The sequence below is a fragment of the Lontra canadensis genome, unplaced genomic scaffold (genome assembly GCF_010015895.1).
Source record: "Lontra canadensis isolate GAN:19392208 unplaced genomic scaffold, GSC_riverotter_1.0 scaffold23, whole genome shotgun sequence".
NCBI lineage: Eukaryota > Metazoa > Chordata > Mammalia > Carnivora > Mustelidae > Lontra > Lontra canadensis.
Window position 1 is genome coordinate 21,782,904 of NW_022631017.1, and position 20,743 is coordinate 21,803,646.

General features: G+C 37.1%; 1 protein-coding gene across 1 annotated transcript; it reads right to left on the minus strand.

Moving 5' to 3' along the window:
* Positions 1-730: 730 nt before the first annotated feature.
* On the minus strand, positions 731-11,899 carry KIAA0408 (KIAA0408 ortholog). Its single transcript, XM_032862497.1, has 5 exons — positions 11,739-11,899; positions 7,403-7,762; positions 7,234-7,313; positions 3,413-4,742; positions 731-1,329 (listed from the first exon to the last, which is right to left on the minus strand). The coding sequence occupies exons 1-5, from the start codon at positions 11,871-11,873 to the stop codon at positions 1,156-1,158; spliced, it is 2,079 nt and encodes a 692-aa protein (XP_032718388.1). The 5' UTR covers positions 11,874-11,899; the 3' UTR covers positions 731-1,155.
* Positions 11,900-20,743: the final 8,844 nt, after the last annotated feature.

The window sequence follows — 20,743 nt, forward strand, 5'->3', positions numbered from 1 at the left end:
ATGCCAAGGTTTAGTTTAAGGCTTTTTTTATGTAAAAACTGTAAGAAATATATTATAATTCACCTCTCAATCAAATACCATTCTTAATATTTTTTGTTAATTAAAAAAGCAAATTAGTTTTTGTCCTCTAATTTTGGGGAAAAGTTAAAAAAAAGGAAAAGGAAATGACTTACCTCTAAATATGCCTTCAAATAAAGGAGCTTAACTAAAAGCTATACAATTTAACAAAAAATTAGAATTCAACATAACTGAATTTCTTTTCATATCCTATTTAAGGATTATTTGTTACTGAAGTTGACAAAATAAGATTATTTTTAAGTCCTGTTGTTTCTAAGGCTGTCTCATAATAATGGCTCTGGGGATCAAGTACTCAGTTAAAGCCATAATAGACTACCGAATGATATACAAAAGATTTTTGTGAACATTTTATGTTAGCTTTAGAAGCCTGAACTATTAAACCTGTGACAATTTTATTTATTTAAGAGAGTAAACAAGGAAATCTATGGTATTAGCCCATCCTTATGTCAGTTAAGAAACTATTTATGAGCTGTATTTAGAAATCTACCAAATGTTATTAATGTGTATAATTCTTATTTTTCAATGTAGTTGGGGCCCAGAAAGTGATCAGTTAATATATTTACCTCAAATGCCTTAAGTGGATACCTATTAAAAGGTATACAAAATATAAATAGTACTGTATATTTTCAAAAATTTTAAATAAACAGAAAGATACATAGGTATACAGGTTATAATTTCAAAGTCAACACTAGCACATATGTTTTTCTTATCTAAATACATACTAGGATACTTCTCATTGCAACACATGCATCTACAAACACATGGCCATGCACATAACCTTGCTTTCTGCTACTTGCAAGAAAGTTCGAATATACAATATAGTACATTGTTTCAACTCAAAATCATATTGGCAAATTAATGAGGATGGCATTAAAAAATTCTGATCTAAGAAATCAAAATACAGGAAGATAATTATTCCATAGATTAAAAACACTGAAGACTGATGGGAAGTTAAGATTGAAATCGTTTGTCCCAGTGATCTTGAAAGACAGAGAAGAGACAGGATTGGCTGTAAACACTCGGAATGCTCTGTTTGGCAATTAGGACTTTTGTCATCTAGCAATCCAGGCCAGAGACTCAGACCATTGATGCTGCGGATCTCAAAGAAATGGTATAGCTGGGGGCAGTCCTCCGCACGGCAGGGGGCGCTGATGGAGATCTTGAGGCCCATCTGGAAGGGAGACGGCGATTTGCTGGTCTAGCCGGTCGGGAAAATCCTTTTCCATGCGAAGATTTCACTGCCATGGATTCCTAAGAGACAAAGGAAGACATCCATCTCACTATACAAGCACCAACAATTGAGAATATATTAATATATTAAGGATCCCAACTTCAGGGGTGATGGACTAACCTATTTAGAAGCAAGTAACAGCAAGGATATCTGAAGAAGGTGATTGCTTAATATTTGTGGTCTTGAATCAAAAGCATCTCACTTTTAATGAGGAATATGGTATTTGATAATCTTGTAGATCTTTTCACACTGCCACATTTTAATACAATTGATCTCTTTTTACGACTAATTATGAGTTCAGGATTCAAAAATTTGTGTTAGATAACTTTGAAGATGGAACTATATGTGTTTATTAGTGGGACATTAGGATCGTTTAGTGTTATTAAAGAACAAAAAGATAATATTTTATAAGAGAAACTGTGCTCATTTATGTGTTATTGGCACTTTCAGAGGTCATAAGCAAAAGGCACACAGATCACCGAACGATTTATCTGATGCTTTTTTTCCCCACCAAGAACCACTATTACTACTTCTCAAAAGTTTCAAAATTGTCACTAAAATATTTCAAAATATAACTTCATTGCTAATACAGAATCATTATCTATATTGGGCATTATTGGATGACTTAAAACCTTTTCCTTCCTGTCCCTTCCTTTTCTTTCATTTCTTCTTTCTTTTCTTTCTATTTTAATGGAAGAAAAACATTCTTAGACCCTTGTAGTTTAAAAAAAAAAAGTTTCCACTACACATTTTATACCAGTATTATTATTGACTTTCCCAACAAACCCTGTGCTCTTTCATCTGAAACAGGTAGTGAGGATGGCCTCTATTTCTATGACAATAACCTGAAATTTCTTTTTCTGTCTTTGGAATCTTATTTTTTTTTAGATTTGCTCCCACAGGTTGGGGAGGGGATGCAAAACTACACTTGAAGAATCTATGGTAGAGGACCCCAACAACCAATGCAAAAATGTAGCTGATGAGTATTTATCTTATACGTGATTCCATTTGCCATCTGAAGCTTACAGGCCTCCCAGGTATTTATGGACTCAACTAAAAAATGGAGAAATACAAAACCAGGGTAATTACTTGTACCTTGTACAAATAGGCAAGGTTTCTGGTAAAATGGATAAAAACTGGTATTTTTATGAGGTTGAAAGCCACATAAAAATGATTTATTTTACACCAGAAGAAGGCAACCTGCATAGCTTAAGACTATATTGCATACACACTGAATTTTGCAAAAGTATGATTTTTTGAAATATTAGCTAATTATAACAACATGTCACCATGTAACTTTTTGTAAATTATGCATAAAAAGGGATTGTTGGATAGCTCTTTGTTATAAATACCAATCTCTTCAACTATCTTTTCCTCCTATAGCTAAGGAAAACTATATCCTTTTGCAAACAGACTGGAACAAAAAAAGAATAACAGTTTAAGTACTTTTTTGGGAGGGGACAATTTTCATGTTAGGAATTTACACCAATAAGAATGACCTTAAAAATTTTTAAGCTATAATATTTTATTTCCATGTACCGCCTTTCTGCTCCACACAAAAAAAGAGAACTTTATAAAGCATTATTTTACAATGTGTTAGACCCATAGTCACATCCATGTGACTAATCCCATGAGAAAAAACATGAATCAAATGTTGGGAATGACTGAACCAATCATAGCCAACAACTGAAAAGTGCAAGAAATTATTTTTAAAATATTTCCAATACTCTTTTAAAACTATAAACACTAAAAGAATAAAATTCTATAAACCAATAAATGCACATTTGGAATGGTTTTTCAAGAAAGAAACAGCAAACATTGGATCTTCTTGAGGTTCTTGGTTCTACTTATTTTATTTATGTTGTCCCATTTCAAAATTTTAAAGTTATAAGGTACTATTCGCAGTCTTAAAAATCGTATTTTAAGAGGTTTGTGTTAACAATCCTAAAATTTACACTAATTCACAAATAAAGGGTCAAGAAATTAAGAAGATGCCAAACCATGTGCCTACATTCTATTTATATAAATGGGCCATTGACTGAACTCTGAGTCACTGCTGCATGTAGACACAGTCCTCCCAACGCACGTTAATTGCTTTCTCACCTCTGTTATCTTTCTCCAGTCTACTCCTTGCTTCACTTGCTGTGCTCCACACATAGTTGGCTTTTGCTGAAGCTCTTGTTCTAACTGAAGTATTTCTAAATGCTGACTTAACGTGGGCCCACTGCTGACATCAGCATTACATCTGGTCCAGTTATCTTGGATGCGTTTAGAATTTTGCAATGCAGATCCTGTGGATGTCTCATAGGTTTTCAGCAGCTTTTCCACAACACCATAATTTGACCTAGGATCAGCTGATCTTGGCCGACCAGACAAATTACTGGGTCTCCAGTCATGCTCTTGGAGCATATTGCGGTAACTGCTGGTGCTCATGTGTTCCTGCATTTGTTTAACGAGGCCTGTTGTGGATATTGTGGTGGGATTGTCAGGCACATTTTCTTTGGGCACAGGCACGTGAACACTGGTTTTCAGAATATCAGACACATTGTCATTTTCTGAGATGTTACCTGTATGAGTAATTAAGGTATCACAGGGCTTAAGATCTTCAGATGATTCTGAGTAGCTTTGATTTTGCTGTATTGCCCGACAATTTCTATCTGTTCTAAATACGATTCTGTTAAATTCATCAGTCTTTGCTGCCAGTTTTTCATTCCTAGTTGTCTTCTTAAAGCCACAACTGAAACTTTTAAGTGGGCCGCTGCTCTCTGTCACCAAGGAGCTATAGTCACTGCTTATATGCAGATCAGGATGAGCTTTAGTAGGGTGATCTGGAACCATATTTTCACACTTTGGCTTATTGGGAGTCAAGCAGGTTTTCTGAAACCACAATGGAGAGGGACTATTTTTTGCACTGATCCCAGGGTCATACAACCACATGCTAAGTCCAACATTTTCATTACATGAAGGCTTGTTACCTATTTTGGCTTTGGGGGCCAAAGATGGAGACATGATACCATCTTTCAAAGTCTTGCCTTCATTTAGACACAGGATAGGCATCTCATTGTGCCTCAAAAGGAAATGAGAACTGCAATTCCTTTCATCTTGACCCTCTTGGGCCACGTGGCTGCAGTGATCTAAATTTTCCTTCAAACTTTCATGAGCTTTTTCAGAATAGGAGCTGGGAAAATTTCGAGATGTGCTTCTTGGAGGAGGAAGTGGTGGAATTTCATTTCTTTGCAGATCAATTGTATCAAGTTCACATGTCTTCAGAGAATTGCTTTGGAGCACATTGGTACTTAGGTTCTTCATATTTTTCTGCTTTTCTTTTTCTAAATTGAGGGGAAGAATGCCCTGGCCATCATTGACCATGTGGTCTCTGTGAGGCATATTAATTACATTTGGCATTTCCTGAAGAAACGAATCTGACTTCATCCTAAACAATTATAAAACATGATATATTAGTGATAATTTTATTTAGGATGAGTTCTCAAAAGAAACCATGGCTTAAGCAATGAATTTCTGCAATAAGAAAAGGACTCCCAACTTCCTCAAACAACATTTTCATTTAAATTCTCTAGTCAGAATCTCCAAGTCCTTTTTCCTGAAGGATAAAGCCCACCTCCCAATGTAGCATTCATGGTCTACATGCTCTGACCCAAGCTATCTTTCCATTATATTCTCAAACTGTCTCTTACACTCAGACTAGACTGTGGAGTCTTTGGGGTATCTGCCACTGGTCTTCCCATTTCTATAGGTTCCCTTCTATCATTTTCTCATCTCTGCTCTGCCTACTGAATGCCTACTCATTATGTCATGTGAGTTCAACTTCCTTCTCTTGGATTTGAAATGATATTCTAAACTAAGCAGTGTGACAGAAATCTGAATACAAGCTCAGTGAAACATGAGTAATACCAAGTGGAAGGTGTCATTTGGGTTTGAAACAGAAGTAAGAAGGGACAGGGGGTGGGAGGTTGGGGGAACAAGGTGGTGGGTATTAGGGAGGGCACATATTGCATGGAGCACTGGGTGTGGTGCAAAAACAATGAATACTGTTACGCTGAAAAGAAATTCAAAACAAAACAAAACAAAACAAAAAAACCTCCTAATAGTCAATTCTGTTGGTTGGGGAAAAAATGCCTCAGCAAAAAGTACACTGAAGGAATAGTTCTCATTGTCATGTCTAATTGGGACTTTTGGGGTGTGATCCTCGGAGAGGAGTGCATATCGTTCTTATGTGTATAAGAGAGTAAACAAAGTATTTGATAAACATATTAGCAGAATGTGTTACTTATTACCGCTACCCATTGAAATCCAGTTATCTCTTCCATTTGGGAACATGGGCAACTAAATTTCCAGGCTCCCAGTTATAGAGGTGAAACTCTGAGACCAGAGAGCATGAATGATGTGGGTCATTTCCAAGCTAGATTATTAAATTGCTGGTGTAAGACCTTCCAGAGTTCCCCACCCCCATTTCTTCTGCTGACCTGATCATGGAAGCCCATGTTAGACTGAGATGTGTTTTCAAGCCTGAGTCTCAGTGAGTAGAACAAAGAAGATTCCCCCAATTTAATTCAAGACAAACATGTAGCTTCCATAAACATTAAAAATTTTTGCTTTAAAATACAAAAAAAAAAGAATTTTGGGGGTGAATAAAAGGGCCTATAGGCAAAGTGAGCTACAGTAAAAATAGGTGGCTCTTCAAAGACAAGAGAGTACTTTGGTATAGCTGGATCATAAAGCAGAGTGGGAAGGAGGAAAGAAATATTAGGCTTAATTGTAATGTAAATGTAATGAATTAGTATTACATACTAATTCAAATACAATATTCGAACTATACTTCTGAAGTGTATGGAGTCACAAGGAGAACTTTATACCAGTTGTGGTTTATAAAAGAAAATTGGCAAGTGAGTCTTTTCTAAGTTCAATCAAAACAAAAAACCTAAATAAAGCAACAAGATAAATTCACAAGTTAAATTGATCATACTGATAAATGTAAGTCATATTTATATCTCTTCAGCTTGTAAAATGTTACAGGATAGAATACAGTAAAGTGCAGATAAATACTCAGTAATGGAGAATGGTAGGCCAAAGCAAAATGGCCAGGTAGAGGGCAAAATTATGTATAAAATATGGTTGAATAAAAAAATCTATTGTAAGTCAATACAAAAATTCTTTCTGAGCTTCCTAAGAGCTAAAGAGAACTAAGGGTATTCCTAAGAGCTAAGAGAAACACTGCTGCTGTTTCTAAAAGGAACACACTCCTTCACTAGGAGATAAATGTTGATCCTAGAACAATCCATCTTTACTTACCTTGTAGACAATTCCAACTTATTTTTTTAATTTGGTGAAAACTTACTTTTATAATTATATAGGTGCTTCTAAACTGAAATAGCACCATTTAATCTCTTTGTATATGTGTGTATGCATACTTACAATAGGTTGTTCTGATTTATGTATGCTTCCATTATATACATAGTAAATGTAGAGAAATAAATGACTTAAGTATTAAATACTCCACTAGAACATCATTATATAATTAAAAGTCCACATCGTTAAATCTGAAGATATTTTAAATTGGATTAGCCCCGCTGTGTACTCGTCCACCAGCCAACACTCAAGATGAGAAAGAACTACACAAGATACTTGTTACATTATTCTGGAGAGTGTCCCTTAACCTAACACCAAAAGAGTGCAGTATTCCTCACAGTCAAATTATGGAGACAATGAGAAGATTTGGCTTAAGAATTAGTAAGCAGAGAAATATTCAATTAAAGTTTTTATCTCCTATCTAAGATAACCCTTTAATAACTCATGGTTAATTCACACGAACCAAGTATGAAGAGGAGGCACTTTGGATTCATTCACTGAAAACAATATTTGTCTTGATTTTCTGAGAGAAAATAATCATAGATGTATCAGCCCACCTTCTGTGGTTGGACCGCTTTCGGATTTCCTCTTGAAAGCTGCATAACTCTTCACTAACTTTGGCAAGTTCTTCAAGAGCCTTTACACATACAAACAACAGCTCGTTAGCGCTTTGAAATGTAAATATTTCTTTAGGAACAGTTCTAGGCCAATCACAGTCTTACTTACCAAGTTGAGGGCCCCAGAACACCTCCTGCTCTCTTCCCTCCAAGTCCTCGGACCAGGGCAGGCCTCACAATCTTTTTGGTTCTCTGTGGCCAAAGGATCCATAAACCCTACTTGTGATTTTTTTGTTGCTTTTTGATCCTTACACATTTGATTTCCCTCACAGAGTAAGCTCTGCTCTGTTTTATTTTCTTTCTCCAGACCATCCCTGTGATTTATCCCTGTAAATTCACATCGCCCTGAAATGGGGTCATTTGGAGATTCTAGCACTTTATCTCGAATTGCTTTCTCACGATCATGACTGATGATCTTAGCACATTCATTCATGTTGATTTTCCTCCGAAGCTTTACTTCATGGCAAAGCTGCAAAGAAAACAAAGATAAAGCTTTTTTCTCCTCCTAATTTACTTGGTCAATATTTTTCATACCAAGCACACTATTTTGAGTTCTCTTTGCCATATCATGATATACTAACTACCCTGGGGTATTAATGCTCATGCTTCTGAGTAGTGCTTCTAAAATCTGATCAGTTAGGGGTACTTGGGTCGCTCAGTTGTTAAGCGTCTGCCTTCAGCTCATGTTTTGATCCCGGGATCTTGGGACTGAGTCTTGCTTTGGGCTCCCTGCTTGGCAGGAAGCCTGCTTCTCTCTCTCCCACTCACCCTGATTCTGTTCCCTGTCTCACTGTATCTCTCTTTCTCTGTCAAATAAATAAATAAAATCTGGTTTACTGATACTAAAGTGATGTTTTAAAAATATATGATTCTACTTGCATGCCAATGGCAAAGTGTCTAAACAGTTGACAATATCATGTAATGTTCCAGTTCATTCCACTCCCCAAGTGGACATTGTACAGCTGAAGGATGTTTCCATTGGAAGATATGTTGGTGTTACTAAGGTATTACTAGGTACCACTGAGATTTTTTTTTTTTTTTAAGAAGAGACTTTTTTTCTCCCCCCAAAAAGCTTTCTCGGGTACCTGGGTGGCTCTCATTAAGCATCTGACTTCAACTCAAGTCATGATCCCAGGGTCCTAGGATTAAGCCCCGCATCGGGTTCCCTACTCTGCGGGAAGCCCGCTTCTCCCTCTCCCACTCCCCTTGCTTGTGTTCCCTCTTTTGCTGTGTCTATTTGTTAAATCAATAAATAAAATCTTAAAAAATAAAAAGATTTCTTCTCCCGATTAAAACACATGTGACCTGTCCTTTGTGATATGAGAACGCTAAGGCTTCCATCTTTTATTAGTCTATGTTAAAGTGGATCCTAAATTATCTCTTGATGAGAGTTTAGTTTAACCTGTAGGCACTTACACAACTCACCCCTAAATATAGGAAGTAAGTGGCCTTCCTCTTTAGGCTTGAGCTGTGGGAAAGCTTGGCAAATTTCAAAGGAGTTTTTCAAATAACTAAGCAAATGACTACATTTTATGGCCCCAACCTATATCTATTCAAGGAGGACAATACTGCTGTTCAATATTTACTCACATCTCAGAGAGAAGCACTATGCTGAGTTGCTGGCTGAAGTCTATACAGTACATATATTTCCATAGATACACATCTATCATTGGGTGATCTCAGGATAGCATCAAATTATAGCCATGGAGCAGTCATTTTTGTCCTCATCAAATTACTTATTCTGAGCTCTTGTGGGCATTATGATTTGGGCCGACCTTGAGAGATCTGATACAAAGCAACCCTCAAAATTTTATGTTAAATCTAAGGATGCTTATGGTGACACTGTCTGCTTTTTAAGGAGCTATGGGTAAAAACAAAATTGTCTTATTTTCAAAATCAGGGACAAAAGTACTATTCCTGGGAAACAGGTTTGCCTTTGTCTTCTGAATACTGAGAAACATGCAACTTCTAATTTTTATGTTACTACAAAGATAGACTTGCTGCATGTAATTCACATGAGATCCTTCCTCCTGTCTTCAACTCATCTTTTTGTTCTATTTTGTTCTTTATGTAAAATTTATGTAACATTTTATATACCATCTTAAATTCTCTTAGGATTTAAATGAGGTACAGATAAGCAAATAATACGTTATTGATAGAAAACAAAGTTATTTTGTACAAGAAAATCTGTGTTACTTCATACTCAGCACTTGTTTATGGTTCTCTGATCATTTGAACAAAGGTGACAAACAGAAAAGACTGCAATGTGATTAAAAAAGAAAGAAAGAAAGAAAGAAAGAATTCCAGAAACCAAGACCTCTATGTAGGGCTTCTATCTGGATTACTCCAGGTTTCCAAATACATCTGGGTTTTGCAATAACATGTACATCTGGGTTTGGCAATAGCAGTGCAATGATTGTGGATAGTGGCTGAGCAAAGAGCCATTAGCATCTATCTTAACACTCAACACTGGATCCTCCCACTGGAAGATATCTCTTGGAACCAAATCACATGTGCACATTTGGGAACCCACAATTCTCTAGTACGTGGATTAATAACTTGTGTCCGACTTAATACGCACAATTTAGTGATATATGTTAAACAAATACAGTCTATTATGCTCACGGAATGTTATAATTTTTTTCAAATGTTGATGTTTAATTTTAGTTTAAAAAATTCTGGATTCTCTGACATGTGAGGATACTTTCTTCCTGTTTTCCTCAAATTTTTCTACCCTCGTTTGTAGCCTGTAAGACGGATATATTAAAGGTACATCCTTATGGGCTACAAAGCTGGTAGTGGAAAAGAAATATGTATTAGTATGATAAAGGGAGTACAATGCTATTATTCAGGTATGAAAGAACTTTATCTATGGGTATTCTGGGAAAACACATTATGCAAAATACTCCCAGTAGTGGGGCTGTATATTTCAGGCAAGACACAAATAGCACCATGGCTACTATCCAAGATGAAGAAAAAATATTAAAGCCTTCTATCTCCTTGATGCAGAAAGAACAGTATTTCTACAAACTATCATCCTATGTTTAAAACACATTTAATGACTGCTCATCAAAAAGGCTAATATTTACCATAGATAGAATCTTCAGAGTTGTGAGAATAATTATTTGACAATACAACAATAAAATGTCTCACCAGACGGCAGATTATTTTAGCTCTATTGCTTAAACAATTGGCTAGACTAATCCTGACTCCTTAATTTCTTTATTTTTTATTTTTTTGCTTAGATGTTAGAATTATCTGGTCTTCCAAGCCTTTGGGAAGCAATGACCCATGACTTCAGGTTTCTGTTTGGAGTTTTGGATTCTGATTTGACTTTGACATCTCCTTGTTTTCATCCACCCTTAGTCTTTGGATAAAGAGGAGTTAAGAGAATAAGCAAAACATCCTTTCCAAACTACAGAGGTATGAGCACACTACATGTCTGCCTTCTCAGCTCTGCTACAGGAAGAGTTGAATAGTTACTCTTTTACATTTTCCCTTGTAGTGTGCCGATTTATATTTTATTCACAAGCAATTACACGGTTGTTAATAAGAAAAATATTTATACTATAAACACATAAAGCACCAGCTTTGATAGCCTGTGAATATAGGCCAAGGAGTCTGTTAAAAGTATCACTTTGGCAACATGCACAAACCACATGACAACATGGATGGCACTAGAAGAAAGCAAGATAAGTAGAAATAATTTTCAGTTGAAACCAGCTCAAAAATACATCAATGTAAATACTTGAAGGAAGTATTCCCGGGCCAACAGGGAGGGATGGTTAATGGGGATAAAATGACTATTTGTGTCAGAGTCATGACATGTTGTTTTTCAAAACCCTTTTCTTAACAAATGTGCCAATAAATGTGGCACATTCTGCCAGAATAAATATCATGTCCACCGCCATTTTGATATACGACACTCCTTTCCATTATGCTAAATTATCTAATATGTAATTTCCTTTAGTAGACATGATTCATAAATCATTTCAGGAAAGATCTGTATTTTAAAGCCCAATTGTAATTTTGCTAATATATGTTCCACAAATTACATTTTTCTTACATTTTCCTCCTGGGCCTTGTGCTTGAAAATTCATGCAAAAACAAAAACAATAACCAAAACTCATTTTTTTTTAAACAACTCATTTTTTATACCAAGTCACTTTAGTCAGAAAATAACAAATTGCTACATTTTAGAGTGACATTTAAGTTCTTAATTTTCATTCAGGGTTATATTAAAAAAAAAACAAACCACCTAGTCTCTTCAATACCACTGGATAAGGTTCTGCTATTTTTGGTCTAGTAAATGTCATTGAGACTCAATGTGCATCCCTTAGGTAGAATAAGGAAAACAGAAATAGTTTCCAGTACAACAGAATCTCAAACAGAATTTTCATTCTGAGCTTTCAGTTTCAACGTATTCAAAACAAATCAATTTGTACCTCTTCTATCTTCTTCTGCATGATTTTCCATTGACTCTCCCATTCCTTCCTTTCGTTGTCAAACTGGTCCAGTAATTCCATCTTTTCCTTGTGCCAGTTAGCCTCTGTGTTCTCCCACTGCTTATGCATGTCCATGGCAACCGTGTGAGTGTTAGTGAAGGGGTATTTCTGCTTGTCTCTGCCTTCTCAACTGTTTCTTGGAAGCTTGGAGTTGTTTTATTCAAAGCAGTCTCACTTGCCTTTAAAATAAAGCCTAATATAAACATAAGGAGAAAGAGTTCCAAATCCATTTGCTTTTTGGAAACATGTTATAACTTAGTTAAGAGCCATCGACATAAACAAACTATAGGAAAACCATACTTAAGACAGAAGATGATGAACAATCTGCTTAAGAAGAACTAACACAGTTGGGACACCTGGGTGGTTCAGTCGACTAAGTCACTGACTCAGGGTTGGTGAGTTCAAGTCCTGCACTAGGCTCCATGTTGGAGCCTACTTAATTTAAAAAAAAAAAAAAAGTAAGAAAGAAACAAAGAAAAAAAGAAATAACACAGTCAAAAAGTAAGTATTGTCCAAATGGTTTTTATCCCCTTTCTCAAATGGGTTTTTCCCCCTTTCTGAAACAAGTCAGCAAAATTATATTTAAATGCATATGTAAGATGTAAGCATTCCTTTAACCAACCACCTAATCTAAAGATGGAAATTTTGTGTGACTATCTAAGAGTAGAAGTATGAAATTCCACTGGGTGGTCTGTCCTATCCATACAACTGTGGTAGATTCTGCTGCAACAGAATTACTCCTGTTTTGGATGCAACCGGATTGTGTGTTTCTGTGAATTGAAGTCCTGAGTAGTACAGGATCACAGTCTCCATTTATATTCAGAGTCGCAAGCCCATGACAAACGTGAGGACTGTAGTGATAAGACCCGAGTTGGTAGTCAATCTGGGTGGGACTGACATAGCAGCAAAAAACTAAACTGAATCATAAAAATATGTTCATTATTTTAGTTCATCAAGTAAAATGTAAAAGCAACAAAACCATCCTGGGAACCACATGCTCTGATTTTCTCCTAATGGACCATATACCACAATCTGTTTAGCCTATTGAATACAGAGCACTGAAGAAAACACTGCTCCATTTGCAAGGATATCCTTGATCACATTAAGCAGTGACTGAAATAATTAGATTTCTAGCATTTCGAGTATGCATATTTAGGCTTTGAAGATGCAATTTATTTAATTAATAGTTATTTATTTATTTGGATGGCACGTGTGTGTGGTTGGAAGGGGGCAGGGGGAGAGAATCTAAGCAGGCTCCATGCTCAGCACAGAGCCCAACGCAGGGCTTCATCTCATGACCCTGAGATCTTGACCTGAGCTGAAATCACAAGTTGGGTGCTCAACTGACTGAGCCACTCAGGCACCCCTGAAGATGCAACTTAAAATACCAGATCAGTAATTCTGTTATATGTCATCTAAAATCTCTGAGATTTATTTACATTAAAATGGATGCTACTTAAAGGGTTGTTACAAAGATTATATAACACACGGTAGGCAACATCATTTGAGAAATCTACACATTTTCTCTAGTTTTTCCTTTAAAAAGTCATGGTCTGACTTCTACCAAAAATAATTTCTATTAAGAAGGGCATATGGGGACCTGGCTTGTTTGATGGAGTGTTTGACTCTTGATCTCAGTGTTGTGAGTTCAAGCCCCACGCTGGGTATAAAGTCTACTTAAAAAAAAAAAAAAAAAAGGAAAGAAAAGAAAAAAAAGGCAGACTGATATTTTTTAGTGGGTGGAAAAGAGTATTTAAAATGTCTGAATCACTATTGAAGATAATGATGGCTATTGGAAGTCTAGCTCTTTGGTTATCTGGGCCATGACCGAAATGTGTTAATTTACCAGGTGGCTGCTAATGCTAATTATGAGCACAGTGACCCCAAAGTCAACAGCTGTTTGGGTATCGGAGCTGTGGCATGAAGCCGACATAACTACTTAGCAAGCCCCATTTTGTAGTGGCAGAAGATGACCGTGTATTTCGTGTCCCAAATGTAAGATAAACATTGAAGACTAATTTCGTTTTTATCAGACTGTTCTGAACATGCATATCCAAGGGGTAAACTGCTCCAAACATATTTTTTGAGCTGCAATCTATCAACGAATTATAACAGACTAATAAGGATTAAAAAAAAAAAAATGAGTGCCCTAGACAGGGCTCTACCTTCAAAAACAGCCCATAAATATTGCGATCTACATTGTCATTCTCATAAACAACTTGCTACAGAGCCTTTGTCATTTTTACCTACTTCTTTGACAGTCTTAATACTGTGACTAATTCAGTAAAGAAAAGAAGCTAATTTCAGGTCTGAGATGCTCTCATGTCTCATTTTATCCACTTAGCCATGCTGTTTTTCTAGTCTCATGTTCCATCTCCTCTGTCCATCCTTTTGTCCTTTTGCTACCTTCCACACCTGTGAGCCAGTGACCAGTGACCACAGTACCCAAAGCAAGTTGCCTAAAATAAATACATCAATGAAGATCTAACAAAACAAAGATAGTAAAGAATATACACAATCTTGTTTTCTGTTTGTTTTGGTAGATCTGTCATTAATCTTGATTATCTAGTAATCTTTTAATTTCATCTACTAACTCTTCACAGGAAATGCACAGTGCCTATTTTTTGACTGGCAGACTGCTTTGAAGCTATATGTAATTGACTGTGAGCTCAAACTCTCTTGCTTACAATAGGTACTTAACACTGCGGTTTCTTAGGGAGAGTGGAATGGTTTAAGACCTCAAGAGGTAGCTGCAAAGGTAACCAAGAAAATTGTAGAAAGGGAGCAGATTAATTTCAAGCTTCCTGGAAAGAAGGTGTTATGACAGCCCATGTTTCGTCCTGTTTCTAAGCACAGGAAATATTCAGAAATCTTCACAAAGTTTCTCCTATAGTTACATAGCAAATGTCCCCAATTTTCTTTCCCTTTTCTAAACTTTTTTTTTTTTTTTTTAAGATTCTATTGATTTATGAGAGAGAGAGAGAAAGAGAGAGAACAGGATCAGGGTGGGGGGTGGGGAAGAAGCAGGCTCCCTGCTGAGAACCCAAGGCCCTGAGCTCATGACTTGAGCCCAAGGCCAATGCTTAACCGACTGAGCCACCCAGGCACCCCTCCAATTTTTCTTTCTATTGCTAACTCTTCTTCCTGAATCACTTCCAGACCAAGGCTAAAAGGTGTCAGACTATTCTCTTTTTTTTTTTTTTTTTTTAAACCTACCTGAAGGTCATCCAGCAAAACTACTTCAGGATTGCTTTTTGTAACAGCATTATACATGAACCCAGGTAATGTTGCCAAAGCAGACAGAATCCTGCACTTAACTGCGAACAGCCAAACTCATCACTTACTTTGGATGAGGGCCAATCTACAGAGCTTCCCCTTTCCATGGCCAGAGCAGTATCTAGTGCCAGGAAATGTAATGGTTATGGATCAAAAGCAAGCCTTTGAAAGAAAATTCCTATGGAGCAATATCTGTGCCAAATTTTGTGGGAGGATTTATGTTGTCTTCCTAGCATCTATGTCATGTCATAAATGTCAAACGTAATCTGACTGAATTTATTGCTTTCTCCTCCAGAAATACAATGGGGTCCATAGAGTAGTAGTGAGGATTACATGAACAAAACAGGGAGAACGCTTAATAAAAGTGCCTCACATGGTTTTGAATCCTAGTGGGTGTTCAGTAAATGCCTGTTTCTTGGTTTCTTCCTTCCGTCCTTCCCTTTTTCTTTTTTCTTCCCTCCCTCCCTCCTTCCTTGCCTTCATTTTTCCTTCTTTATGTTTTCTTTCTCTGGAATAAAACTTACAATTTTCACCTTTACTTAATTAGAAAATTAATAGGAACAAATCTAATTTTGCAGACTCTCATATTTTCAATGACTTTCTTTTGCCATCAGTATTTTTCAAATATTTTAAGAATACATGGCAAATTGAACATTTAGGCAACTTTTTTTATTGTTAATAAAAATCTGAATAGACAAATCTTACATTAAACTGCTTTTATTATAATTCTCCTTAAATATTAAAAAAAAAAGTCCAAGTAATAGGGCAACTTTGTAGGAACATAATGTCCCATCATGAGAAGTTACAGGGTAAAGTGGTTCAGCAGATTCTAAAACTCCATTTCAGTGCTCTCTACTGAGGCAAATACAAACGTTCTCTTTGTTCCTAGTTGTCACACTTTCGCCCATGGATATTGGCATCTACGTGGGAGAGGAGGAAGGATTTGAGCCATCTGCATCCCTCTCTGTGTCTCCAACTCTGTATCATTTTGCTTCATGCCAAATTTCATTCAGAATACAAATTTATTAGAGCAAATATAAAAGGATCGAGTGAACTGCATTAGTCATGCATGTGTCCTTTCCTCGACAAGGCTAAGGTAGCATTATATAATCTATGTAACCTACTTCTGAGTCCCTGAGGCTAAGGCAGGAAGCCAGAATTGTTGGGTTGCGAGTGGGTAGCCCAAGCATGGTGATGGGGTGGGAAATAGTTCTGCTTATCTTCTGCCCTATAAGCAAGCAGCATTTAAGAGAAACTCAGGAACCTCACAAAAAATTAATTTCCTAAATCAGTCTCATTTTGGTCATGGTAACACTTCTTTTTCTGAAGAAAGCTCCAATCTTCCTACACTTTGGTCATTACTATTTTAACCACCAACCCCCCCCGCCCCCCCGTTGGAAACTGGACGTCAGCCAGACAAATGAAACAGTGTTACAGGTGCTGACCCTATGGCTACTTCTCTCTTCTGAGATTTTTGTTCTGAGTATCTGTTTCTTGCTCTCCTATTTCTTTTTTCTAAACATGCTACTTTTCATATAATCAAAGGTTTTTCATTTGTAGGAGGTTACAAAGGAATGTAGGAATGCTACATACAGTAGGTACAATCAATCTCACAATTCCTAGCAAAATCATTGGCCCTAGAAATGCTTTGCTTCTCTTTAACCATGAGGGATGAGGAATTCCTATGCCCACACCCATTGGCGTTAGGCACCATTAGCCTCCAAAACTCTCTAGCTCTTTCTCCAGGCTATTACAAATCACTTGCATCATTTCAACAAATTAAGACCTTACTCCTCCCCTATTGTTGAAAGATGCAAGTGCATCTTTCAAAGACAACCACGATTTGATTTCATGCAGGGCAAAAAGGAGTATTTTCTCATTGCTGTTTCTTGTTATTTCACCATGTTCCTCATGTTTCAAAAAGGCCAAAGCAATAATGCTACATGCAATTCTGAAGAAATCCTTCTTGCCTTCTCATTTGATTACCTTCTCTTTCCTTGTGTTTCTTCAGTTATACACTCATGCTAGAAAACATCCAGGATTAAAAAAGAAAGAAAAAAAGAAAAGAAAGAAAAAAAGCTTCCAAGATAGAGACACGCTGATTTTACTTTTCTCAACTTAGAAAACTTTCTAAAGGAACTTCTGTCATGGATAAGTAAGTACCCAAAATCCATCAACTTAAACAACAGAAGATGTAGTGTAAGATTCCCAGCTAACCACAGATTCACGGGTTATGAATGGCACTCACTTCCACTCAGATTACAAAAGTACTAGTCATGGAGTGAGCAAACCATCATCTTGAATGAACTACATTTATTTTTCATTATAATTTTCAAATACCAACAATCTCTAGGAGTGTGAACTTTACTCTGTAAATGTAAACAGTCTTCATCCTGATGAAAAACAGCATTCTCGTAAATACATTTAATGAAATTCCACAGTAGGTGAAGTACTGCTCGAAGTACTGAGAAGCAGTGCTGAAAAAGACCGTTTCAGAGGGTGGATGTCGCTGTCAGCTCTGAGTTGGGAAATCCACCCACAGCAGCTGAACCTTGCTTCCCTGGAAGTCAATAAAATCCACTACTCCACCCTGCTCGCTGTTTTTAAGCCCAGACACAGACACTGAAAGAGGCAGATGTTGAACTAACGCTCCACTTAAACAGTGTCCAGAGTTTAAGTCACATCAGCAGCAACCCCTCTATACTTTGCCACAATGAGTCACATGATAGAAAGAAACATACCTTTTTGCTCTGGGGAGAAATCTTACGGATGTTCCACCACAACTAGCAGTGGAAGGATAGCTAGGTTTTGTTGTTGTTGTTTTAAAGACGAAAGTCTCAGCTCGGTGTATCTTGCTTCTTTGCAAGAAATGGGAGTGCAAAACCTGTCCAACCATTCAACAGAGCAGCACTGACAAGTCCCTTAGAAACCTTCAGCCCTTTCACAAATCAAAAAGCTGCTCAGCTCGGTGTCACAGCAGCAGCTGAGATGACTGTGACGTCAGTTACTTGGAGGCGGCCTTCAAGCCAGTCTTCCAACCAGAGCTCTGTAACTTTAGAGCGGCTCATGCTCCGGGTAAACAACTCCAGGTCCAGGACATTTTTAGCTTTTATAATGGAGCCCAGTATTTTCAAACTTGCCAAAAGAGCTGGTGTTAATATCACACAATGACAATGGCCAATTTTAGATTTCATTTGGAAAAGTCAACTCAGTTTTTATAGGCAAGAATTATCTCCTTGCATACCTCTCTCTTTCCCTTTTTCAGCTAGAGTCAGAAAGCCCTCTTCAGTGCCTTGACAAGTAGGTGTCTGGATGTGGCAGAACAACACCGGGAGCTGTCTCCAGAGATTTGTGAAAACATTTCAAACGTCTGACTTTAAATAAAGTGGAAGTGGGACATAGGGAAAGACCAACATCATACACTTCACGTTTCTATGACAGCTTGATCTCTGTATAGTGATGTCTTCCCACCAGAGGAAGTCAGAGACCATGGGAAAGAATGATATTTATCATGGGAAGAAAACAACAACCACCACCACGAGATACCCATATGCTTGCTTTCAGCTGAGGTATACCGCAGCCCGAGTATATGGAGGGGCCCCCTAGACCATGGCCAAATGAATCTATCCTGGAAATACTGGGAGAGATGCCTTCTTGGCAATATTTCCAGGTTGTGTATGAACTTGTACACGCATGCCTCTGCTCATGTTCGGTTTAAATGAGTTATAAGAAAGTGTCTAAAACAATTTTGTGTGTATTTCGGCAAATAAGCCTGTTAAAGGTTTAAATATTAAGGTCTTACCCTCAAGTCTGAAGAATTTCCTGCATGGTCATTAAAACATTACACATTCACTTTCACATGATTTTTTTTTTTTTTTTGCGTGGTTCCAGATGAGTATTTTGTGGGAGCTCAAAAGTTCAGTAATAATAACTTGCTCATGGTAGCACTTTAGTGCAATTGAAGGAAATCATGCTGTGTTTCAAAAGCCTGCCATCATGATTTCAAAAGCAATAACAACATAATGGTTATAGCAATAATAACGATTACTCAGGGAGAGGCAGCTCTCTGCAAAGCTCTGCACTAACTACTTGGAATGTATCTTTATCCTAGTTCACGCTCATAGCAAATGTATGTGTTGATATTATTCACCCAGTCTTACTGATAAAACCCTGAGATAGAAAGTAATTTCCCAAAGTTCATAGAAAGATGCCCATGTGGAGGAGTAGGGTTTGGAACTTGTTTCTCTAACTGGAGGCCAGGGAATTTTGTCACGGAGATCTTGCCATCCTACTGCCAACACTCATCTGTGTGAAATTTTGAGTGTGTTTCTTCTGTAAAGGGATACTTATATTTACTTCCTGAGGTTGTTGTCAGAGTGTGAGGGGATACTTTTAGTGCCATGCACCCCAAAAATGGTAGTGTATTCCTGCCTCTATCCTTACCAGGACAGGAGGAAAATCCTGGAGTGGGGGAAAAGGATTGCCCCAAAGCACCTATACAGAATTATCTGGTAACATTTCTGCCCCTACACTTTCTTCCACTCTGAACCTCTTCATTTCCATGGGTCCTTTGTAAATATAATTAAGACTGGTTTTTAAATCCTATTAGAACTTCAGATAATATGTGGCTAAGTTATGGGAGAAATGATGTTGGGCTATCCTCTGTACTGTCACTCAACAGGATCAATTCCAATGCCCTCTTCATGGAAGTCCTAGTAATGATTTATCATAGGTGCTTCATCTGCTTCTTGTCACGGTAAAACTCACCTGAAATTATGCAGAACCAAACTAGGAATTTTGACAAGAATTTCGCCCCACGTCTATCACTTATTCTAGTGTTTACCAACCCTTTTTGTTGAATAATTTTTATATGTATTAGGTTCAATTTCCATGCTATATACACATATATATATGATGAAAGGACAGGACGGCAATTAAAAATCAGCACAGGTGCTCTTGAATCTTTCCACGAAAAACATTTTTAAAAAAACTTTAAGAAAAGTTCCTACTGTTAGGTACATAAAAAGACCAAGGCTGGTATACTCAGCCCCTCAGGGATATCTGGATATCTTGAAGTGCCTGACATTTTCAAGCTGATGTCAAGAATGGCTGAAAACTTTATGGCAAAAATGCAATTTGTGGTATAATCTAGATTGCTTTTAAACCAATTTATATATTTATGCCTTCAAATATGAAATTGACCCAAATCATTGCTCTGCCTCTTGGAGAGAATTTGGAAGAATCATGCAAATCTGGTGCCATACTAATCCTATCTCAATGTAGAACTGATATGTGAGGACATGAATAAAATAACATTTCATGTCAAGTAAATGCAGCAACACCAGTTAGGTGTCGAGATACAAAAAGGAAAATCCCAAAAAGGATTTAAAGAAGTCTATATGCATAATAATCTTAGACCACAGATGAAAACATTTTGGAAAGGGTGAAACAAGAACATTGAGTGCATAAATGTCATGGCAGGTGTTTCTAGATGTAGAGAATTTTAGAGCCAGAAAGGACCTCTGAAATCATCTAGCCAACCCTCTCATTTTACAGCTGAGGAAGGAGGCCCTGATGTTATGTCATCGGGTCAAGGTCAGAGAGCCACTTACTAGCAGTGCCGAGAATAGAATCCCGGTCTTCTCATTCTTGGTGAAGTGCCTTGAAGT

Bases quoted from the DNA above. Each gene is read 5' to 3' on its own strand.
- KIAA0408 (XM_032862497.1), bottom strand. From the start codon at position 11,873: ATGGACATGCATAAGCAGTGGGAGAACACAGAGGCTAACTGGCACAAG. The intron at 7,763-11,738 runs GTACAAATTGAT...TTTTCTTTGCAG, and splicing joins TGCAGAAGAAGATAGAAGAG to CTTTGCCATGAAGTAAAGCT. The intron at 4,743-7,233 runs GTGGGCTGATAC...ATAATTGTTTAG, and splicing joins AAGCGGTCCAACCACAGAAG to GATGAAGTCAGATTCGTTTC.